This window comes from Miscanthus floridulus, chromosome 3 (assembly GCF_019320115.1).
Source record: "Miscanthus floridulus cultivar M001 chromosome 3, ASM1932011v1, whole genome shotgun sequence".
Classification (NCBI taxonomy): Eukaryota; Viridiplantae; Streptophyta; class Magnoliopsida; order Poales; family Poaceae; genus Miscanthus; species Miscanthus floridulus.
The window spans coordinates 41490458-41516274 of record NC_089582.1 but is presented as its reverse complement, the minus strand read 5'-3'; the positions used below and the strand labels follow the sequence as shown (position 1 = coordinate 41516274).

At 42.8% G+C, this 25817-nt stretch overlaps 1 protein-coding gene across 1 annotated transcript; it reads right to left on the bottom strand.

Annotated features, from left to right (window-relative positions):
• Window positions 1-2744: 2744 nt before the first annotated feature.
• LOC136543606 (agamous-like MADS-box protein AGL29) lies at window positions 2745-5313 on the bottom strand. Its single transcript, XM_066536001.1, has 2 exons — window positions 5013-5313; window positions 2745-3208 (listed from the first exon to the last, which is right to left on the bottom strand). The coding sequence occupies exons 1-2, from the start codon at window positions 5311-5313 to the stop codon at window positions 2745-2747; spliced, it is 765 nt and encodes a 254-aa protein (XP_066392098.1).
• Window positions 5314-25817: the final 20504 nt, after the last annotated feature.

Genomic DNA, 25817 nt, shown 5'->3' with positions numbered 1-25817 from the left:
GGGGGAGAGAAGAGAAGGGAGACCCGGCCGACACAGTGACGCCGGCGGCAAACTCCATGGCCACGGATAGAGGCCTATGGGCCACGGTTCGAAGAACCGAAGGCACCGGGAGAGCGAGGGGGTGAAGGGTACCTCGGACATGCCGATACGGCGGCCGGAGGACGCGGGTGGCGCGGTGGCCGGCCGAAGCTCGCGGGCGCATGCAGTAATGGCCAAACAGGCCGCCAAAAGCCAAGGGAAAAAGGTCGGGAAGAAAGAGGAGAGCGAGGGGAGGCTCATAGTGGGGAAAAACGATGACGGAGTCGGCTCGGGGAAGACGGCGATGCGGACGGCGATCTTCGGTCGGCGGTGCTCCTCCGTGCACGGTTGCTGGGGCTTCCGAGGCGAGAGCGAGAGAAAACGGAGCGGGGAACAGCAGGGGGCGCGCGGGGGGGGGGGGGGGGGGGGGGGGCTCGGCTCCTTTTTATCGAGGCCGAGGAGCGGGGGAGAGGCGCTCCCACGATCGAAGGCGTGGGCGCGGCGGTGGTTGGGCCAGGCGCGCGCGGGGCGGGAGGTCGGGGGCGGCGCTGACACGCGGGCCCGAGCCATCAGCTGCAGGGCGCGGGGAGCAGGCGCGCGGTGCGGTTAAGCGCGCAGTGCTGGGCCAGCGGTTGCTCGCGAGTTGGGCTGGCGCGGCTTGCTGGGCCGAGCGGCCGAGGCGGTTGGGCTGGCGGCTGGCGCGGAGGAAAGGACCAGCGGGCCGAAGGAGCTGGGCCAACGGGCCGAATTGAGAGAGAGGAGAGAGTGAGAAGGATTTTCTTTTTTTCTTTTTCCAAATAGATTCCCAAAAACATTTTCAAATAGGTTTTGAATTCATTTGAACTTTGAATCAAGATCAATCATCACAAAATTAGATATGCAGCAGCATGTATGCATCAAGAAGTTTCTAACCTTATATTTAATTTTAATGCCACAAAATTTATTATTTTCTTATATTTTAATGCACACATATTTGCATAAATAAATTAAGTTAGCTATTTTAATAGAGTGCAAATTTTAGGGTGTTACATATGGCTTAGTCACAGAGTGCACAAAGCAAGGGAGACTCAAACGAAAAACAGGCCAATCTTAGAAAGGAAATTTTTTAATACTGATAAAGTATATACAACTCTGTCAGTTCGACTGCTTAGTGTATATACTCTCAAACATAGTTTTACACCACATTTTTTGTTTATGACCTCTAGGTTTACCTGTTCTGCTAAGATAGAGACCATCAGTCTCACCTACAACGTGGGCATGCCCTCCTCAGGGAAATCGAGAGTAATGCCATCAACTGCTTGAAGATCTGCATGACATTTGACTCCCTCGATCAACAACCTCCAACATCAGTCGATCTACATACACGACTTTAGATCTCATGGAGACGGTTCACCATGGCTTCAAAATCTCATGGAGTCATCTTGCAAGGCAAAACAGCATCACAAGTGCCACGACCACCAACCGATCAGCATGAGCACAATACTCTTCCTGCAATTCTACAACCATGATACGGGGGTGCAAGTCAATCAGTCAATACACCCAGGCAGTCGCAGCATACAATGAGCAAAAAGAAAAAGAATAAAAGAAATTACTATCAGTGGAGTTCATTTCCTTCTTGAGATTCATCATGGAGCAACAAGCATTGCCATATTTCTCTTCCAATTTTTTTTAGGCGGGCTCATCAGCAGCCACCCATGACTCTGTCGACGTCAAGCCTTTCCGCATTCACTCGACGGTTCTCTTCCATCAGGCTCTTGTTGGCGATAATCATGTGATCCACCTCTACCATAAGGAGCCTGATTGGTTGCCCGCACCAAGCCTGACCAGGCTCTCTAGAAGCAATCTGCTGGTGATTGTTTTGTTTATGTATGCTGACAATAAGCTGCATTCTGTAATTAGCAATATACTGAGAAACCAATATGTTTATAAACTAATAATGACTTATGAATCATTCTTGTTTCACAAAATTCTCGTGCTATGCAAGACTACTATATTGCGAAAACAAAAGTATTATTTATTTCAGCATATTGAAAATACTAATTGCTTGTTGCATTTATAATTTAGAGCTCAGAAATAATATAGTTGATTCTTATTTACTATTTTTTGTTTATATCCGAAGTCTACAAGAGTTGTATGTAATGATATTACCATTATACCTATACATTCACTACAGATGTTTCACTATAATTCTCAGGAAAGCATATTCAATAATCTCAATAAGTTTTTATTCAAGAAAAACATTTAGTGGTCATTAACCAGGACGTTGTCCTCCCACTGGATGCAAGACTTCTCTGAAATTTTTAACCAAAAGTCTGGAGCGTGGGTCAGTATGATTCATCCCTATTTATTTTAATTTCTTTCAGGACACCTGTAGCAGTACAACAATTAGTACATAAACTACTAGGAATTATGTGCAGAGACGCATTGAAAATATGGGAATATCTCTGAGCAGTTGCTATCTCATTTTGGCAAGGTACATCATCACATCACTTGAATCCATCTCTAGTACCAAATATACCATACATATGAAGTTTTACATAGAATTCATGGTAACAACTCCTAGCCTATATCTTGACAACAAGTCATGGGTATATTTTGGTGACAACCATCTAACATCAAAAAATAAAGGTACTACAACACTTGTGACATGCAATGTTGTGAATGATCAGTTCATGCATCTGTGACTGATCATATTATTCATAACATATATATTGAATTTGTAGCAATCAACCATGATTCTGGTTGTTTGGGAAATTCCCCAGGCCACAAACATCTTGGAGACCACCACTACGCAAGGGATCGTTGAGTTCAAATCCATCAGTGAATCCATTGCTCGAACTAGGACCTGTGAAAGCCATTGAATTGGCGCTGATGTGCTGACCAAACTGGTACCGCGAAGTTGAAGCTATCTCCATAGGTGGTTGTGGCACTGACCCTTGAGTTGTTTGCCTTGCTTCAACTATTATCTGGCTCGTCTTCTCTTTGACTGCACTGTCCACTGCTTCCATACACTTTTGGAATTCCTGCAGCTCAGCTAGAGCCAATTCCAAGACATTAGCATTCAACCACTGCATCATGTGTTTGCCCTTTTCCTTCTCAATAGCCTCTTGCAACCTCTCCTTTTTCTTGTTTTCAGAGTCTAGAGCCTGTTGCAGCTCTGATAACTCCATGTTCAGCCTATGAACAGTGTTTATACCAAAATTTGGAAGGAAAGTCACAAGGACCCAGGAGCTCCCAGGATCGTACCATCAAGGGATCAGTTGCGGGCGGATTAGAAACAGCTGATTCAGACATGAAATCTAGGAATCGGCTTTCTTCGGACAACGCCAGCAGATAACGACAAGGCTACGCTCGACGCCAAGACGAAAACATGTTGGACTCTACAAAAAGGGAAAGATTAGAGTCCAAGTTATCTTAAATTAGGAATATTTTCATTTTTATGCCAAAGTCTATAACAAATCGTTCTCAAATAGGATTCATGTTTAGGCTCCGGGTATAAATACCAAACCCCGGCTATTGTAAGGGACAACCAATCAATCAAATACGAGTCAATTTATTTTTTTCGGCTCCGGCCACCCCTTAGGAGTAGGAGTAGAGTAGATCTCGGCGAGTTCTTCAGTGAGTACGGCTGCATCGATCCAGTCAACCTCCACTGCTTGTCTGTAAGTACCGTCATGGTTTATACCTCTGTTCGTATAGCTGCATCGATCCGGTCAACCCCCACTGTGACTCTGGTATAGGCTAGTTATCGACTCTTGCCTAGTTCAAGTATGGCCTGTGTGGTTCTGCCTCACACCCCACTACTTGAACTAGATCAAGGTTAAGTTATCGGCTCTATCTTTGAATGGCAGTCTTTGGTAGATTTATTAAGTTACCGATATTGCTTATTGCTTTTATTGTTTATCTAATTACAACAATATCACTCTGCCCGATTGAGATTGATCTGGATCGGCCTTATATCTTATTTAACCCATCGTTTACTAATCTTAAATTGATCTAATCTACATCTTAAACGATGAGTTATATTTTTATTGGCTGTTTTATATCAATCTTAATCGTGCATAGCATACGGTTAAGGCATGTTCGATCTTGAGTAGATCTACCGGTTAGCGAGAACCGTTTCATGGCCCGTTATCACGGTCTGTGGGATTCTGCCTCTCACCCCACTGTTAGCACTGTGAAGCGGGGATCGTTAGTTGATAGATCCGTTCCTGAGAAGGCATGACCTTAACTGTGTGCTATGCTTGAATCGTCTGTTTAGCCGATATCGAGCGCTTTCACGAACAGCTCACATCATGAGATCGTTGAAGTAGAGATAAGTCGAAAGATGTGTTAGCCCCATGATCTTGTTATTGTATTACGGCCTGCATGATTCTGCCTCATGCCCCACTGATATTAGTAATGAGTTAGGGTCGTCGAATCTATTGTTGTTTCTACGGCATGCATGATTCTGCCTCATGCCCCACTGGTCATGGTGATAGATGAGATCTAACATGTTCATTAAATTTATCTTTATTAGATGGTTGAGTGGTGTTGAATTGTTTCTTTACATAAACAGGAGTTCGGTTACTTGTAATCATTGGCTCAGTGTAAACCGACCATCATCGATATCTTATTGCCATTGATTAATGTTTGCTTAAATGATACTTATTCTGAATGATAACCGATTCTCTTCACATGACCCCACGAGCTCTAACTGACTTATTCTCATGAGTATACTGGGATCGGCTATTTAGCCGATTTCCTTCCATATCGGCTCTCACAACCGTACTTTCGGAACTGTCTGGCAACACCGGAAAGTTTCGCCCTTAATTACTGATGAACTTTCTCTCCTTGTCAATTGCATGGTCAAATTGACTGGTACGCCTCGGGAGGATTGCGCAGGATCGACCACCCCTGCGCTGAAGCCAGGCGGATCTGCTCCATCGAGCGGACCCTTCCGGCTTGCTGCGTGTGTCCTCGACACGGGACGAAATTCTGTTGACAGACAGTATCCATTACTGCCCCACTGTTATCATGGCTTGCACCACCCGAAGCAAGGTCACTAGGAGCAACTGAATTGAGGAATCGGTCCGCAACATCATTAATGGACGGATGTCCAAAAGAAAAGGACCTACCAGAGTTTGAGAAGACAACAGAACCAACCGTTGCTCCACACAGAATGGAGAGCTCACTAGCCTTCTTGAACAGGCCCTGGCGGCGCTTGGAGAAGCAAACCTTACGTGCGCCCTCATTCTCGATGCGCTTGATCTCAATTTTTCTCCTTGGCATGGCTGCCTTACTACCCTTCACCATTGTCAAGATGCCAATATTTGGTTTCTTGCTAAGTCTTAGAGTATATGCTGATGGAGATAGTATGCAGGATTGGTACAGAAGCGTTTATATAGGCACATACATAGGATCAAAGTGGAAACTAAGATCAGCAAAGATTTGAATATATGTAATTCTGTGATATTTTACAGCTGGGTTATATTCAATGTTACTGTGAGCTATTTTATACCTGGATTCCACTTATATTTGGAAGGCATGTGTAAATATTTAGCCCTTATGGTGTTGTTAACATGGAATATAATTAATTTTGGATTCTTTTTGCGAGGGAATTTTTCGATTACAACGTTCTGGAACACAGCCAAGTTATAACTGGCATTGACATTAAAAAATATTGGAAGGTCTAATGTATGTATGCTGATTGTAATTATTCCATAATTAAATGCGAGATATGATCAAATATGCAATGTGGTAGTTAGCATAGTTAGGTGGGTCAAGATCCTATGCAGCCAAGTTGTGTCATAAACTCATACTCCATATATATACAAGCAGAGGAGTCTTTTCCTTGCATTGCCGGCACAGTAAGTAAGTACAGGTATGCATATATATTCGATGGACAATATTTGAAAAATCTGAAGTCTACTATTTTGTTATTGATGTGATTTGATATATAACGAGGACCCGAGGAAGTGGACAACTGAGTCGCACTTCAAAAGCATAACAAGGTATATTTTCATATATGAAATGGTTGGTGATGCATTTGGAGACGTGTACCAGCATGTGTGGCCAAATTACTGCATGCTATATAGCTGTATATAGTCAAGTACTGGAGCATCTACGAAGTTTCCTTAGCTAATTATGAAGCAGCGGGTGTTTCCTTTTATTGAAATGATGCAGTGGGTTTTGGCTGGCCTCATTATTACAGTGACAGCCTGACAGGTTTGGAAATCAGGTTTAGAAATGACTTGAACGCTAGCTGTGGGGGGAATTCAAAGGATTAGCTCATGCTTTGAGGAAATCAGGTTTCACTACCCCACATTTTAACATCACTGTCGGTTCAAAAAACCTCTTCACTGTCAAATTTTGAACCAGCAGTGGTATACCGGCAGTGATGTGGAATTGACATGATGTGAACCGGTAGTGATGTGGTTTCTAGAAAAGCCAAAAAATTCATTGAAAAAATAGGGAATTTTTTTTAATACCGGGAGAGGCCTCACTGGACAGCCACATGGTCGCGCGTCGCAAGTCACAAGTCAAGCGATTTTTCGCCCGAAAAACACGTGCTTTGCGGCCACCAGCGTTCGAACCCTGTCGTCTTACTTCGCGTCTTCGGTCCCTAACCACTCTACCTGCAAGCTATTTGTGTCCAAATAAGATTTTCGTCCTAGCCATTTTAGGTTCATCTAATTTTGAAATGAGTATTTTGGATCCTAAATGAATTCAAATGAAAAAATTATCAACTATAAAGTTTTATAACTTTTCGAGATCTACAACTTTTCATTTTGATAGTTTCTCCATCCGAGGTCGTTTACAAAATTTAAATTTCAAATTTGAGAAATTCAAACGTAGTTTTCTATGACAAGATGATTTCAAATAAAAAAGTTATCAACTACAAAGTTTCATAACTTTTTGAGATCTACAAATTTCGTTTTTGTTGTTTGTCCATTTAAGGTCGTTTAAAAAATTCAAATTTCAAATTTTTTGACATTCAAACATAGTTTTCCTTGAGAAGATGGTTTCAAATCATAAAGTTGTCAACTACAAAGTTTCATAATTTTTTGGGATCTACAACTTTCATTTTGGTAGTTTCTTCATCCGAGGTCGTTTATAAAATTTAAATTTCAAATTTATTAATTCAAACTTAATTTTCCTTGACAAGATAATTTCAAATCAAAAAGTTGTCAACTATAGAGTTTCATAACTTTTCGAGATCTACAACTTCTATTTTGGTCATTTGATCATTTATTCATCCAACATAGTGGTAGTAACATTGTTCACAAATGTTACATATCCCTCTTATTGTTTATGAAACTATAAGAGAGATGTAAATTTTATGAACAATGTTATTACCACTTTATCGGATGAAGAAATGACCAAAATAAAAGTTGTAGATAATGATAAGTTCTACACCTTCTATGTTTATGATTTTTTCAGCTGAAATCATTTAGTGTTCCAAAATGACGTTTGAAGTTGCCATTTTTTTGAAATTCAAAATTCAAATAGATAAAACACAGTCACATGAAAAGATGTTTAAAATAATAGCAGTAAGAACACAATAAATTGATAGAGCATGATTTTAGAAATTTTTAGAAAAAAAATCATCTAATTTGAAGTTAGTATGAGGGAGGAAGACTAGTTAGAAGTTTTAGCGAGAGATTAAAAAGAGAAATTATAGTTCTTCAACAATTTTAAATTTTCATTTAAAACAGTATTTTCAAGTAGTAAATGATCTGAAATAAAAAAGTTTTCAACTATAAAGTTGCATAACTTTTTGAGATCTACAACCTTTGTTTTGGGCGTTTCTCCAATTGAGGCTGTTTGAAAATTTTAAATTTTAAATTTTATAAATCAAATGTAATTTTCGTTAGATAGATTATTTCAAATGAAAATATTTGGACATCCAAACGATCTTAAATTAAAAAAGTTTGAACTACAAAGTTGTAGATCTCGTCGAGTACTACAACTTTGATATAAAGTTCGTATTTATCGGACATCATATGAGAAACTTATGAAGTTTTCTTACAGCATATCACTGTCGGTTCAAGCCACGAACCGACAGTGATAGTATCAGTGTCGGTTCTTGGCTAAAACGTCATCACTGCCGGTTCTTAGCTAAAACCGACAGTGATATGAACCGACAGTGAATACCCGAATATCAGTGTCGGTTGGTCCTATCACTATCGGTTTTAGCCAAAAACCGACAATGATGGTCTATCATTGTCTATTGGAAACTATTGAACCCACTCAGGCCCATGCATTTGTGAATGTATGGCCAAAAACAACGGCCTGCATGTACCATCTTAGGCCCATGTCGCAGACCTTTGTTACCACCATCGGTTCACCATAGAATATTTCTCATACTTGACTAAACTAGAGCCGTGTACGTACCTCGACCAGCTATATTGGATGTTTATCTATAAACCTCCTCAATTATAACTTGCATGTTCTTTTTTTTTTCTCTCGAATACGCTGGAGAGCTGCACATCATTGCATTTAAAGAGAGAAAAGATCGCCCCCCCCCCTTACAAGCTTCACCACCTCACTCCAGACCGAGCTGGGGGGGGGGGGGGGGGTGGGCTGTGAAACATGAATAGAAGAGCACTAAAGAAAAAACCGAGAAAGATAGGACCTGACCAAACTAGCACAAAAGTGTCCCCATGACCAAGAGCTGTCAGGCCGCACGCACCAGCGAGGCACCAGAGATGCTGTTCCTCGCTGAATTGCCGGACCAGAGCGATTACATTTGGCTGCTCTCCTTTGAAGACACACGAGTTGCGTTGTTTCATAACAACCAGGCCCCAAGAACGTACGACCGAAGAGTTAAAACCTTTCCTTTTAGCTTTTCCCAACACGTTTGCTGGCCTTCTTCCACCAAGTCGCGAAAGTGCGAAAGTGTTTAGATGGTTATGGAAGACCTGCTGTCAGAATAAGCGTAAAATCTTCTTCTGGCTTCTTCTTAAGGACAGGTTGAGTACTAGGCAGCTCTTGCGAAGGAGGCATATGTTCTTAGAAGATTACAACTGTGTTCATTGTGTTTCAGCACCAGTCAAGGAAACTGTTCTGCATTTGTTCCTCAGATGTCCTTTTGCACAAATCTGTTGGGCAAGTTTGTGTCTGCTGCCTCCCCAGTCTGATGACCCATTTGTGGTAATCACTATGTACAGAACTCAGCTTCACTGTCCATTTGCTTTGGAAATTCTCATCACAATGTGTTGGAGTATTTGGTCAGTGAGAAATGACCTCATCTTCAGGGGCATTCAGCCATCTCTGAATTGATGCAAGGCCATCTTCAAGAAGGAATTTGCTCAAGTTATTCTTAGAGCAAAAGCTAGTTATGAACCCCATATTAGTCAATGGTTAGAAGGCTATGTGTAATTTTGCTCATTTTCTTTTTAACCTTGTTTGTATCGTGAACTCTGTTGTAAAGAATTGTTCTCAAATTAATAAAAGCCAGTAGGGGGAAACCCCTCCTGTATTCATCAAAAAGAGGTCCAGTGGAGCCAAGATCTTGAACCAGAAATCGCGCGCAAACACACATGAAGTGAGAATGTGTTGCACAGTCTCCACTTCCTGGTCTCATAAGACACATTTATCCGGGTGAGGGAGTCCTCTCTTCTGTAGACGGTCTGCCGTCCAACATCTGTTGCGGATGGCCAGCCACAAGAATACCTTGCACTTTCCAGGATCCCAGGTCTTCCAGATTCGCAGCCATGGTTCAAATGTAGTGGAGCCATTAAAGCTCGGTAGGCAGACATGGAAGTGAACTGCCAGGATGTCTTGAGACAGTAGGATGTCTTGCATGAGTGCTGATCGTCCTCCTGAGAAAGCAGGATGTCTTGCATCATATCCCAAAGTTGAAAGTATTCGAGATCAATCATGGACAAGGACAAACATCCTTGGATATCTGCTGGCCAGGCTTGCTCTAGGAGCGCCCAGCCACCGTACGTTGCTGACGAGTTTTCAAAGGCACAGCCTCCACAACAGTTGGCGCGAGATCACTTATGCAACACCCCATTAGCCATCTATCCGACCAAAACAAGGAGTTATTTCCATTAGCAACATGAGAGACCAGTCCGATATTGAACATATATAGCAGCCGCATTGGGATGGACCTTTATCTCCAATCCTCTCCATGGCCTGCTGGGTTCTGTTTTCATAAACCACAGTCATCTAATTTGAAAAGACCAGCCCATGAGCTCAAGGTTGAGCACGCCTAGACCTCCAAGATCACTGGTCTTTTCACCTGTTCCCATGCCACTAAACAGGAACCCCCTGGGACTAAACCCCAACACCCCCATTGACCTGTTCACGCCCCTTCCAAGTGAATGTTCGCCGAAGTTTGTCTATGGCCTTGATAAACCACTTAGGCACGTTGATCTCAATCAGCACATAAATTGGGATGGCTGAGAGAACAAAGCGGACCCGGCCAGGTCACTCTACCAGCCATGTTCATTAACGATGCCTTCCAGCCCGGCAGCTTGTCCCCCAACTTCTCAATCCATGGTAAAAGGTCAGATTTTCGGAGCTTTCTATGTGAAATCGGAAGCCCCAGATAAGTACGCGGGAATGCAGCTATAGTGCAAGGGAGATTTTGCTCAATTCTCTCTAACTCAGGATGTTCACATCGTATGGGGATGGCACAACTTTTCTGCATGTTGGTCAATAATCTCGTAGCTTCCCCAAATTTAGTAAGTAACCCCATTGTGAGATGAATTTCCTCCTGGACTGGTCGAACGAAAAGAGCAACATCGTCTGCGTACAAGGATATGTGCTAATCAGCATTCTGACGCGACAACGGTTGCAAAAGACCAAGAGCACAAGCTTTTGTAAACATGCTGTTCAGAACGTCCATGACCAATATAAAAAGCATTGGGGATAAAGGATCGCCCTGCCATAGGCCACGCTGGTGTCTTAAAACATCCCCAGGCTGACCATTAACTAATAGATGAGTAGAGGCCGTGCGTAAGAGGCTAGAAATCATGTTGCACCAAACAGGACTGAAACCCAAATGTGACAAAGCTTCCAAGAGAAAGGACCACGAGACCGAATCAAAGGCTTTGGAAATATCAAGCTTTAGGAATATGCTCGGTACCTTTTTACCGGAAAAGAATCATGATAGTCTGCTGCACCAACATATAATTATCATGAATACATCTGCCGCGGATGAAAGCACTTTGGTTGGTGGCCACCAAAGAATCTAGAAATGGGACAAGTCTATTTGCCAAAATCTTTGCAATCAGCTTGGCGAAACTATGGATTAGACTGATCGGTCTAAAATCCTTAGCCATGTTCGCCTCTGCCTTCTTTGGGACTAAAGTGAGATAACCTGAATTCAAGAGGCATAACTTTCTGGCGTCTCCTTACTGAATAGAAGTGATCGCTTCCATGAAATCCATCTTGATAATTTGCCAACATGATTTATAGAACTTGTATGTTCTTGCTAGCACAGGGCATCACTCGAAGCCGAGACATGCATGGGTCGAAGGGTCCACCTAGAGGGCTTTGCTTCTGATGAACAGAACTGGATATGGGTTTAAGACCCTCTAACTGATCGCTCATAGCTTCAAATTAGTGGGCCCCAAACTGGGCCTCTAGAGCCAGCAAGGACTCTCATATGATTTCTTACAAACTATTTGGTCAAATCTAATCTATTTAAAAACTCCGATGGAATAGGACAGGTTACAAAGGTGACACTAGGGCATCATGTAATGGCTGCACTGTGCCCATTGTGAAGGCTATTGCACCATCATGACCTCTCGAGTAGGAAGTGCATAGTTAACTCAGGACCCTTGGGGTGAGGGCCATGTTGCCACATATGAGATCCGCTTGTTAGTGGAAGTACTATTCCATGTACGTGGCCCTCATAGGAATCCGCATAACATGTACAATACTAAAAACTATAAATACATGCATGACTTTGGACTTTTGAGAGTGGTTCTAGCTTTTCCATCCATCAATGTTTGTTTCCAAGATTAAAAAAAAACTCTTCAAGAGTATCTCTGTTCTTGTTGGCATGAGTAAGTGTTGTGCCAACAGAAAAAAACAACAACTATCCACTGATATGAGGGTAGTAGCATTGTTGGCACTCACTATGAATGACCTTTATGCCCTATATCTCTCAATGCATAAAATGAGTGCCGCTAACACTGTTTATACATGAAAGTCTATGCATTCTGCGCATTATGCTTGATTCTTAGGTTTTTGGGCCAAAACAAGTCATAGGAATGCAAGATGTCAAGATTTGGATTAAAAATCCTTAGACAAACTTAAGTTAAGCCATGTCAACGCAAATCCCATTAAGCCTAATGATGCGCCTTGTGTTCGGAAGCTTCAAGACAATAATTCACAAAGACTTGATTAGGTATTGAAGGTTTTACACAAAGCATCTTTGGATTCATCAACTTTGATAAGTTTAGAGCTAGGAAGATTCATGTGTTCTCGAATTCCTCCATAGCTAATGAACCACATGCATACAAATTTGTACTCTAAATAGGATGAGAGTCAACACTTCAAAAGTTAGAACCAAGAGGTGCCAAAAAGGCATAATATGTTTCGCGAACCCTTTGCCCTCGCGAATGGGTCGGCCTAGGACTCTTTGAGTTTGGTTTTAGCAATCCTTTTAATTAACCACATATTTTGTTCACAAAGTATAAGCATACAACGATGCTATCTAAAATCTCTGAACAAGATCATAAGGTCAAAGATATGAGGGACAAGTAACAATAGATGGTTGATGGCTGTGAAGAAGCTCTAGTGGACACCAAATGGTTGATGTTCGAGTTATATAGATCATTGTAGTCATTCGATGTTCAAATTCAATACAACTAGAGGTATCTTCTTGTTTATATTGATCAATATGTGCTTGGATTATGGGCTCTCATAATAGATGTTGATGAACATGTTAATATATTCATGGTTTGTTTTGATGCATTCTTTTTTTCTCATATGGTTGCAAACATTTGTTCTTAGTGTTTCCCCTTGATATATAAATCATAGTAGTGCATGATCATTATTTCATAGATGACCCTATCATTATGTGGCAAAGGTAGAGCTTGAATGGTTCTAAACATCCTATAATCTTCTAATAGCTCTTCTCCTTGTTATCATGTTTTTTTATCATCGCTTGCAAGTTAATCTTAGATTAGGTACTTTGTTTACCATCTCAGTAGAACCTTAGTTTAGTCATGTTCTTTCTAATTCCCTCTAGTTGATACCTAATAGTGTTTGCTAATCCATTTCATTAGATATTAATGACCAATACAACTACACCATGCACTTGTAGTGTAAGAATTTGTGTGCTTGTGAAGCACCAACAAGCATGAAAGACACTCAAAGTTCCTAAAGTTTTCTCTATGGAAGGAAATTCATGCCAAAACTTGACCAAACATTAGATGAGGTCAATAGACACTTATATGAATGTGATGTGCCAGCATTGTAAAGCATGGCGTGATACGGGGCATGAAGTGGATACGACACACAGTCTATTCTAAGCACAACAACATCAGGTGGCTGATTTTATATTGATGTGCCTAGCACATCAAAGAATTCTAGGTCAATAAGCACATGTGTATCAAACTTGTGAGCTATGTTACCTGTGAAGACTTCTTCTAAAGCTGGCTTTGAATGAAATAGTAGATTTTTCATTATTTGTCACAGGTTACATGGAGTATTTGCCAATTTATCTAGTTACTGTCCTTTGGATCAATACTCTATGGATTTGAAAGACGGGAGATGGTAGAAGGATGATTTGTGACCCAAGAATAGCACCAACATTTTCATGTAATTTATCAAGCAAAAAACTTCTTCACCAAATATCACATATCTAGATTTATATAAACACAACCAATTCCAAATTATAAATATTTTTGTGAAGGTTGATATAACCAAGAAAGGCACATTGTTTGGAATAGAAATGAAATTTGCAAGGATTATAAGTACAAAGGTTAGGCCAACAAGAACAACCAAAGAAATGAAGAGACATATAGAAGGTTTATTACGAAACAAGTCTAGCAAGGAACTAGTCAATTATGACTTTGTTTGGTGTATTGTTCATAAGATACATAATGCCAAGGATTGTTTCATCCCAAAACCTAATAAGAAATTATGCATGACAAAGAATAGCAAGGCCTAGTTCAATTATGTGTTGATGTTTGTGCTGAGCTTACCTATTCTCTCAGCAAATATGTGGATAAGATACATGATAGGAGATGCCAACTTTTGTAAATAAAGAATTCTCTCGTACTTCATCACCTCCCAAATTCAATCGCATGGAAATATGTTTCATCTAAAGGATCTCTCAACAAGATTCCATAAAATTTCTAAAATAAATTAGAGATGTGTTAGATTAAATAAAGCTAATTGAATTTATTGTAGTTATCTATAAAGTGAACCTAGTATTTTCTTTCCTGCCAATAGAATTAGGAGCAGCAAGGAATGCAAGTCCAAAGAAATAGAAGAAGTATCAAGTGACTTTTAGTAAGGCAAATGATGACTCATACCCTTTATGTCAAGTGTCACAAACCAACTTAACTTGACTCGCTGGACCATGGCAGATTTTTCCAACTAAAAACTTGATAAACTGTTGAAAGTGAAGGAAGCAGACCTAATCAAATATGCCACCTTGCTATAGAACATTTCAAAGCTCAAGGAGCTTGCTCCCAGTGATCAAATATTTGCCCATTGGGGTGAATTTGGATGCATATAGGTTAGCTAAGTAGAATGAATTACCTCCACTATGTATTATGAGCTAATGATTGACAACAACGATGTGGTGTCTGATAGAAGAATTCAAACTCTGAGGGAGATAGAAAGAGACAAAGCTCATGTTGTTTGGGCATACAACAAGAAAGTCAAAGGCAAATTGTTTCAAGTTGGAGATTTGGTTTGGATGAACGTTCTACCACTTGGGGTGAAGAGCAGCAAGTTTAGCAAAGTGGTCTCCAAGTTGGGACGGTCCATATAAAGTGATTAAAGCTATATATGGGAATTCTTATGTGTTTGAGACTTTGTAAGGTGATCGTCTTCCGAGACCGCTTAATATACTAGAAGAATACTTCCCGAGTATTTTTCTAGAGGCATGAAAAGCCAAACAAGACCGATATACACATATTGCCCTTAGAACTGTTACAGTGCATAGTAGATACCGGCCTAGCTCGCTATACCCACGAGCCAGCGCTCTTCGGGCCTAGGTCCACTGGAGCCCACAACATACCAAGGCATTGGGCCTAACTCAACCCAAAAGACTAGCCTAATAGGTGAGGGTTGCCCCCTCCTTATATATTGTGCTCCCCCAACATCAATTTTCGATGTAGGACTAAAGCTAACAATCTCTCCCGTCACACATCAGACCCAACTCTTCACATCATACAACCCCGTGTGATCATCGGAAGACGTTATCTAGGCCTTGAGTCCAACGCCTCATATCACACACAATCCGTGTGACCTTCGAGACGTTAACAGGCTCCCATGTCACCATTCATGTGACCCCAAAGATTTTCTAGGTTTTTCCGACCATGGGCTCCGATATCACTTGTTAGAGTGCACAACGGATATCGACCCAGCTCGCTATACCCACGAGCCAGCGCTCCTCAAGCCCAGGTCCATCAGAGCCCTCAACATACCAAGGCATTGTGCCTAACTCAACCCAAAAGACTGTCCCTGCCTTATATGTTGTGCTCCCCAACATCAATTTTCGATGTAGGACAAAAGCTAACAAGAACTAAAATAGTCAATATACATATATCACCCTTAGAGCAAAAATGGCTGATATACATATATTGGCCTTAAAGCAAAAATGACCGATGTACAAATATTGCGAACAAAATAGCCGATGAATCTAGCATCAGGCTCTACTATTGTCATGTGTTTTTAGACTTGCATAAACCTCACCTAAAAACATGGGGCATATGTTGTCAATTTTGGACTAAGACAGAGAAAATCAGCCAGTACACATGGATTGCAAATCAGTGAGCCCTCAATAAAACTGCATTCACCAAACTTGCAGTCGCTTACTTTAATAGCATCTGGTTTTTTTGGGATGAGGATAATGTTGGCCGAGTTGAGGAGATTGAGATTTTGTCTATTCATGTGTTGTATAACTGATTTAAGGAACTTGTAAGATCATTTGTTGAATAATGTCCCAGCACTGCTTAAAAAAGGCTCATGTGAATCCATCTGGCCCAGGGGATTTATCCCCTGGCATCGAGTCAATAGTGTTTTGATCTCCTCTTGGGTAAAAGGAATTTCAAGGGCCGACAAGTCATGTTGTTGTTATCCCAATGAATTAATGAGCTGGACAATTTGGACAGCAAGAAACAAAGTAATCATTGAGGGTGTGTAGATGAGTAGCCAAGATTGCAGCATGGGCATTCAAGAGTGCAGAACCTATACTTCAACAAGGAGATGCTTATGGTAAGCCATAGAGTGAAGTCCAGTTCAAGTCTTCTGTTTGAGCAATAGATCTCAAATCTGCTCTATGTGCGACGTTCTTTCTTTGCTTATTTTCTTTGTTTCCTGAGCTTGTCTCCTCCACCCTGTTATTGTTCTCCTTATAACTCTCTGTAACCTCTCCTGTTTTTCCCTTTGTTAATAAAGTGTTCCTGTAGGGGCTTCGGCCCCTCCAGTTCTTTAAAAAAAGGGTGTGTAGATGAGTAGCCAAGATTGCAGAACGTTCTGCAACAAGGAAACCATAATGGTTAGCCATAGAGTGAAGCCTAGCCTAAGCTCTTTGTTTGATCAATGGATCTTAAATCTGGCTTAAAGTGTTTCTTTCTTACTATACTCATTTTCTTTATTTCTTTTTTTTTGTCTCCTAAAATTAGCCCCTGTTGTAACTTGCTTCTATACTTTGTTCTTGTTTTAATATAAGCTTTTCTATGTAGGGGCTTCGGCCCCTCCAGTTCTTTCAGAAAAAAAACGTGCCAAAATTTCAGCTTTCCAGCCCAGCAATAGGTTAGCAATTCTATCAATTATAGGCTGGATTTGGGCACTAGTTAATTTCCTCAATGAGAGAGCGATACTGAGATACCTATAGGGGAAATTCAGTACCCTCATAGGGTAGCTTCTCTTGCACAATCAGAGTGTCTACACCAAGCACTGAATAATGGTACACATTGCTCTTTTGCACATTGGTTCTGAGATCCGAAGCTTCACCAAATAAATGGAGTATGTCCAGGGTTATTTCAATCTCACTAGAGGTGGGATGAAGGAAAAGGACAATGCCATCTTCATATAGAGAAACCCTATGCTGCAAGGCCTTAGCAGAAAGGGGTTAGGAGCCCCTCATTTGAGGCTAAAGACACCATGTGCCCCAGGGTGTCCATCATGAGAAGTCAAACGCTTTCATGTTGTCCAACTTGAGAAGTCCTTTCACTTTTATCTCTAGGCAATTGACCGATAATAGTCTTCCACACTTCTTCAGAGAAAGGGACATCCAGATCAGCAAGTTCATGGGTTGCGATTCCCAGTTCATCAAGGTTAATTCCATCACTCTATCTAGCTATATATATTTGTACCTATCAGCTCACTGCCTCACTGTACAAGTGATGAATCACTGCTGCCTTGTCAATTGTCATCATGATCTGTGAAGACTTGATGATCCCAAGTCGAGTGACCAATGACATTCTTATGCTTGCGGTGACGAGCATGGAGAATGGAACAAGGAGGTATTGGCATCCCCATCCCCAAGCCAGCCTATCCGGAAATGGCAACATGCAATTGTACGTTGAAGAAAGGACAATGCTTTTTTTTTGGGGTGGGTGGGGGAGGGTGGGGCGTGGGGGGGGGGGGGGGGGGGGGGGTGTGGAGGAAACGACAATGCTGATAAATGCTTCTTTAGTTGGATGTGCAACCATGTCTCAATGGGTGATAAATCACAAATATCCTGGGGAATTTCTAGGTGTTATGAACGATTTCCCTTGCCATCCCCAGCTGATTGTTAACATGACCAATTTTCTTTTGCTCCCAGCTCTGCAATCCTTTGCCCATGGCCCTGATTTTTCTTGCCAGATTATTGAAGGGGCATCAAGTTGCAGGAGTGGAATTCCATGACGTCTCAGAAACCCCCTGGAAATCATCTTTCTTAGGCCAAAAGGATTCAAAGTGGAATCTTGGCTTCCCTGTTTTATTATCCAGCAACCAAAAACCAAAGGACAATGGTCAGAGTCATGTGAACCTGCACTTTGCAAAAGACAATCTGGGAAAAGATGCTCCCAGAATATAGAACCCTATCCAGATTAACCAATGTCCGGCAATCTTGCAAATTAGACCATGTGAATTTTGCGACCATGCAATGGTATTTCCATTTACGATAAATCATTGATCAACATTACTAAATCTGCCCATCATAGCAGGGATCAAATTCCAGTTGTTCTTATCTTCATCCTTGTATATATGAGGTTGAAATGACCTATGATCCATGGACCTTGACAAACAGCCCTGACTTCTCTTAATTCCTCTAAAAACTGGACTTTGTTGTTGGTGTCCCCATGTGGAGCCGTATACACATCTGAGCCACTACAGTTGTCCATTACTGAGATGGAACTGGACAGACACACAATGAGAGTTGAGCATGGTTGCATTGGCCAGACCAAGGCCACGGCGCCAAGCAACAAGAATTCCACCATGCCCCGGCAGCAGGAAGCTCCACATAATTATTAAGACTCGCTAGAGACAACTAGAATGACCGAAAACGGCGACCAGAGGGGGGGGGGGGGGGGGGGGGGGGAGGAGGTGAATGGGAGCCGTAAAATTTCTCGCGAAATATTCGACTGCTGTCTCAAATTCACCACCAACCACGCAAAGCAACCAATGTGATGTCCACGACTCAAATGAGTGGGGAGATGTTCCCTAGGAACACAGTGGGACACTACAAAGCCGACACAAAAGACGGAACTCAAATCGGATCACAATCGTGCAAACCACTGACGAAACAAATTGTAGGGCCGGAAATTCTATGGCATTGAACAGGAAATTCCCTAGACGAAGATAGCAGCACACAAACTGACGAACTGAAATAGCTGCTGAAAATTTAGCCACGAGCAACTCTGTTGCGTGCACATGACTGGATTTAAATGAGCATGCAATGATTACTTCCTTAGCTTGAAGGAGACTACACAGTATTTGGAAAAATAATTCATGTGGCTGCAAACAATTTGCCGAGCAAAGAAACAGCTGCCTGCTGTTCAAACGCGAGAGCCTCTGCTGGAGGAGCAGTGAACGCTGCTAGCACGAACCGAGAAAATCACGCAGAGAGAGAGAGATCGAAACCACTGGACAGCAGGAACACTGACACCTGCGATTTCCAGCGATGGATCCACTGAGGCACTGACCCCCACCGGTGTTTAGCTTGCTGAAAGAATCACGTGCAGGGTCACTGGATTGGGACACCGGTCTGCTGAAGGAGATAGCGGGGTCTGCACCGCCCGCTCCTAAGCCACTGTAACACCCGTGGCAGCCGGTGTCAGGCCGTCGACGTGAGCACTACAAGAGGCACAGATTGGGGAGGAAATGCCAGCGAGGGAAGCCCCTGCCTTAGCATGTTCATGTTTCACTTTTTCTTCGATAGCGTTTGCTTACAAAGTTCAGGCATATGTATGCCGGAAAGACACTGGCCCAGGGCCCACATGACAGACACTGAGTAACAAAGCAAACAATAAAAATACGCCAAGCTAATAGGAAGACACCTTAGTGTCCCGCTGTGTCACCTGTGACACTTCCCCCGCCAAAAATGAAGCTTGTCCCAAAGCTGGAGCATCAGGAAAACGTTGCCGCAGAACATGATAATCCTCCCATGTCGCGGTGGATTGATGCAGACCAGTCCAGAGAACCTTGACTTGAGGAATTGCTGTATTTCCATTCTTGACCAGACGCCGGTCAATGATCTTGTCCGGTACAGCTGCTGCAGCTTCCAAGTCTATAGTGACTGGTAGTGTATCAAACACCGGAGTGCAGTCTGGCACAAATGGCTTTAGCTGGGATATGTGGAAGACTGGATGAATCATATGGCTCGGATGAATCATATGGCTCTCCGGTAAGTCCAATTTATAGGCAACTGAACCCATGCATTCCAGAACTGTATAAGGACCGAAATACTTGTATGCTAGCTTGGGAAAGGGGCGGTTGGCCACTGTAGATTGAGTGTAGGGCTGTAATTTCAACAATACCTGATCACCCACAGTGAAATGACAGTCAGTGCGTTTTCTGTCAGCCAGCAACTTCATCCTATTCTGAGCTCTTGCCAGATTTTGCTTGATGGATTGCAAATGAAGTTCCCTGTTCTGAATGACCTCAACTACTGATGGGCAAGTATTTTCTGGTAGTTGAGGTACTGCACCCACATTTGGTTCATACCCATAAAGAGCATTGAAAGGGGAGCAACCTAGTGAACTGTGATAGGAGTTATACCACAATTCAGCTAGGGAAAACCAAGATTTCCAGGCCTTGGAAGAGTCTTACACTGAACATCTGAGAAACATTTCCAAACATTGATTTACTCTCTCAGTTTGTCCATCCATTTGAGGATGATAGGTGCTCAAGGTTAAATTGACTTTGTACAACTTAAACAGTTGTGTCCAGAAGTGACTGACAAACACTGTGTCTCTGTCACTGACAATAGAATTTGGTAAGCCATGCAACTTCACCACATTATCCAGGAATGCCTGAGCAATAGTGCTGGCAGTTTAAGGATGCTTGACTGGAATAAAATGGGCATACTTAGTCAGCCTGTCCACAACTACTAAAATGACACTGTACCCATCAGATTTGGGTAAACCTTCTATGAAGTCCATAGAAACATCTCTCCAAACTCCTGGCACATGCAAAGGTTGCAATAGGCCAGCTAGATGTTGTAATGGATGTTTAGCATGTTGACAGACTGAACATTGCTTAATATAACTCTCGACATCCTGTCTCATACCCTTCCAAGCAAAATGCTTCCTTAGTTTGTAGTAGGTGGGTGTAATACCTGAATGGCCTCCCAAAGCACTTGAATGAAAAGCAGCAATGATCTTCGTTTGTAAAGATGAATTTTGGCCAATCCAAATGTTGCCATTGTGTCTAATGAGACCCTGCTCGAGACTGAAACCATTAGCATCAGGACTAGACACAGCTAATTGCTTCAACAGCAGTTGAGCTTTGGGATCTGTGGTGTAGGAATTCAAGACCTCTTGAATCCAAACTGGTTGAACAGTAGAGACTGCTTGAACAGCCATGAGGTGAGCTACTCTGGATAAAGCATCTGCAGCTACATTTTCTTTGCCTTTCTTATACACAATCTTAAAGTGGAGACCCATGAGCCTAGTCATAGCTTTTCTCTGCAGTTCAGAATGTAGGTTCTGTTCATTGAGAAAGCTTAAAGACTTGTGGTCTGTGAGAATTGTGAATTCTTGCTTTTGTAAGTATGGTCTCCATTTCTCAACTGCCATAATCAAGGCCAAGAACTCCTTCTCATAAATGGAAAGTGATTTGTGCTTCTCCCCAAGAGCCTTACTAAGATAAGCAATGGGTTGTCCCTGCTGTATCAAAACAGCTCCAATACCATCATTACAAGCATCAGTTTCTATAGTAAATGGATGAGTGAAATCTGGAAGACCCAATACAGGGGTTCTGGTCATGGTTATTTTGACCTCATCAAAGTCCTTCTGAGCTGTTTCAGACCAGGAAAACTGCTTATATTTGAGCAACTGAATAAGAGGTTTAGTAAGCAGTCCATAATGTTTAACAAACCTCCTATAATATCTAGTGAGTCCTAGAAAAGCTCTCAGCTCAGTGACTGTAGTAGGTACTGGCCAATGTAGCATAGCAGTTATCTTGTTTTTATCAGTGGCCACATCTTTAGAAGAGATTATGTGACCCAAATATTCCAGACTATCTTGAGCAAAAGTATATTTAGAAGATTTCAAGTACAACTGATGCTGTCTAAGGGTGGCCAACACTTGCTCAAGATGACTAGCATGATCTTCTAAAGTGTTGATATATATCAATATATCATCTAGAAATACCAACACAAATTCCCTAAGAAAAGGCTGAAGTATTTGATTCATGATACATTGGAAAGAGGCTGGTGCATTAGTGAGTCCAAAAGGCATCACTTTAAACTGGTAGCGGCCATGATGTGTCTTAAATGTTGTCTTGTGCTCATCCTCTAAGAGCATTCTGACCTGATGGTAACCAGACCTCATATCCAATTTTGTGAAGAATTTGGAACCAACCAACTCATCCAATATCTCCTCAATTATAGGCATTGAAAATCTATTCTTTATAGTGAGGGCATCGAGTTTCCTGTAATCTACACAAAACCTCCATGTTCCATCTTTCTTCTTGACAAGTAGGACTGGAGAAGCAAATGGACTGTGGATATGGCAAATTAATCCAGCTTGGAGTAACTGTTGAACCTGCCTTTCTATCTCTGATTTATGGTGGGGAGAGTAATGATAGGGTTTTGAATTCACAGGAATGGAACCAGGAAGCAATGGAATGGAGTGATCATAAGTCCTTTGTGGTGGTAAGGTCTGTGGGTTAGAAAAGACATCATCATACTATGTCAACACATGTTGTATAGGTGATGGAATGATAGTGGAATTGGTAGGCTGGGTCTGGTGTTGTGGGATCTGGTCCACAAATACAAAGTCCCAAACATCATTGCCTTTGGTGGAATTGTAGACTTTAGTTGTAGATATGGCTGTCAGCTGCAGAGGTGGTGGATTGATGGCTTGCAATTTCACTGGCTGTCCATTCACCTTGAATTCAAGAGTTTTAAGTTGCCAATCACACTACATTGGACTATGGCGCTGCAACCAATAAAAACCCAGGATAGCGTCATAGGGGTGCATATCCAGTACTATCATATCAGCAACCAGTGTATGACCTTGACAATACCATTCCAATTGCTTGACCATTTTATCAGCCACTATCCACTCACCATTTGCAAGTTTTACTCTGCGAGGGGACATAGGCATAGTTGGCAGGCCAGCTAGTTGGGTGAACTGGGCACTTACAAAGCTATGAGAACTGCCACTGTCCAATAGAGTAAGCATAATCTTATTCTTGACCTGGTTTTCAGTTTAATATTGTTGCTTGTATCACTGCTGGTCAATGCATTGAGGGACAATTGACAAAATTGGTCTGGTAAAGCATCCTCGATAGCTAGTTGATTGAGAACATCATCACTGAGTTCTCTATCCAAGTCATTGACCACCAGAGCATTGCTGTGTGGTTTGGTTCTCTTGGGGCAGACCTCAGTATGTCCGGGTTCAAATTTCTCCCCATAGGTGTAGCACAACCCATTGGCCTTCCTGTAGTCCCTCAGCTGCCTATCCCTCCATAGAGTACCAGAAACTAGGTTTGGCTTGGTCTTAGTTCTGTGTTGTGTGTTTGGCTTGGGAAGAATAGGAGCCTTCTGGTACTTGTGTTTCCCTCTATCAAGCACCTTTTGCTGAATTCTGGCTATAATAGCAGCTCTGTGTACAGTTGTTGGTACCTGAGGCTCAACCACTGCCCTAATTTCATCTTTCAGGCCACTGATATAATGGGAGGTGAAGAAAAGGTTATCATAATGATAGCTATGCATAGTGATATCAAACTGCAATTGCTCAAACTTAGTAGTATAGTCCTCCACAGTGCCTGACTGCTTGAGATCAATCAACTCAGTTAGAGCATTTCTATAATCATCAGCTCCAAATTGCTATTCCACAGCCAAGCAAAAGGTGACCCAAGAGATCTTAGTATGTGTCTATTTATAGGCCTGGTACCACTTGGTAGCATTGCCCTCTAGATGCATTGTGGCAGAAGACACCCAAAGTCTCATAGGCACATTATAGATAGAGAAATAATTGCAGCAATTGTCAATCCAGATTTTGGGATGAATGCCATCAAACTTGGAAAAAAGCATTTTAGGCAGAGCATGATGAGGTACCCCTTCTCCCTTGTCATGCTCCATTTTGGACCTGTGATACTTGGACTGCTCAGGTTTCTTAATGCTCTTGTCCTTAGCAAACATGTTCTGGAAATGTTCTTCTTCATCTTCGTACACCAGGGACGATGAACCATGACTGACAGATCTGTTATCCTCTTCAAACTGCCGCAGTGTCAGTTGAGCTACTACCTAGCCATTAGCTCTAACTTGCTGAGCAATGATCTATTGATCTGCAGAACACTTGTCAACTTTTGCGTTGTTCAACTCAATTTGAGTTTTCATCTCCTGCTAGACAATACCCATATCCGTCATACGATTTAACAAGAGATTGAAATGATCCATCACCTGGTCCCACTTGGACTGGTCATCATCAGCGCTCTTAGTCATCTGATCCAATAGAATTTGGGTTTGCTTGGATGGTTTAGGATTGGAAGGCTTAGACGGAGCCGTGACTAAAACTGGTGAAGCAACAGGTTTGGATCACACCTCCCCTATTGTCTGCTCCACACAACAACTAATCACCGCCGCCTAGAAGTGAGGCTTGACCAAGGAATTTTACATGGGAACAGGTGCCCCGCAACCCAAGTCTATGGACACTTCCCCTCCGAACGCCGCCACATCGCAATTGAACCAATTGGCTATGGAATTTTACACGAGAACAAGCGCCTCGCAACCCTCACCACTGATTCAAGCGTGCTAGAAGGAAATCGAGTGAGAAGTTGGAGAAATTCTCACAAAGGGTTCACGCCATCGAACCAAATTTGTTGATGTAGTCCCCCAGTCGAGAATCGTGCCATAGAGGATGGAACCGCCGATGAGCTGCTGGTGATGATGCCCGCTCAAAGTCGATTGTTGACGAAGAGAAACCCATTGCAGTGCCACCACATAGATGAAGGGCAGGAACTGTGGCGGATCCAGGTATCTATGGAGGAGGTGGGGTGGGTGGATGGGAAATTTGTGGATCTCGGATTAGACAAATTCAATGCCGCTAGCTGACCCGATTCAACCAAAGGAGGGATTTACGGGACCTCTCGCCCACACCACAAGGATGCAGGGTGGAGATCAACCCATCGACCGGAATTACGAATCGAAGATCGAAGTTGAGCAGAATTGAGAAAGGAGGCCGAGGATAGACCGTCTCTGATACCACTGTAACACCCGTGGCCGCCGGCGTCAAGCCGTCGACGTGAGCACTACGAGAGGCATAGATTGGGGAGGAAACGTCGGCGAGGGAAGCCCCTGCCTTAGCGTGTTCGTGTTTCACTTTTTCTTCGTTAGCGTTTGCTTACAAAGTCTAGGCATATGTATGCCGGAAAGACACTGGGCCAGGGTCCACATAACAGACACTGAGTAATAAAGCAAACAATGAAAATACGCCGAGCTAATAGGAAGACGTCTTAGTGTCCCGCTGTGTCACCTGTGACAGCCACGCACGGCACCAACGCCTGCTCGACTCCTGATCGGCAGCTGGTGCCCACGAGCGAGCACTACTCGCTGCCAGGTGAGCTCAGCGCAAGAGATCAAGGGAGATAGAGTCGGACCAGGCAGATGAAAAGGATCCGCTGCCCCTGGAGTCCGATCCCACCTAGCGAAGCAAAACAGAGGGAGAGGGAGGCTGGCACCGGACACCACGAAAGAGGGGGCACCGCTCGGACGGATGGTGCACCACCTCGGTACTAGATGGTGTACACAGCTATGACCGGTGACAGCGAGCACACTATGAGGGTGAGGGGACGGACGGGCACCTGGCCAAGGGAGAGCGCTGCTCGCTAGAGCACGCGCGGTGCTGCACCGGCTGCATTGGCGCTGGTAGCGCTCCCCTGCCTCTGCACGCGACCTCCAAAAGCCGGCAAGAATAGAGCACAACGCAAGAGCAACGAACAGAGGAAAGCGGGCTCCA

Bases quoted from the DNA above. Each gene is read 5' to 3' on its own strand.
- LOC136543606 (XM_066536001.1), bottom strand. From the start codon at position 5,313: ATGGTGAAGGGTAGTAAGGCAGCCATGCCAAGGAGAAAAATTGAGATC. The intron at 3,209-5,012 runs ATACTGTCTGTC...ATTTTGGTATAA, and splicing joins TAACAGTGGGGCAGTAATGG to ACACTGTTCATAGGCTGAAC.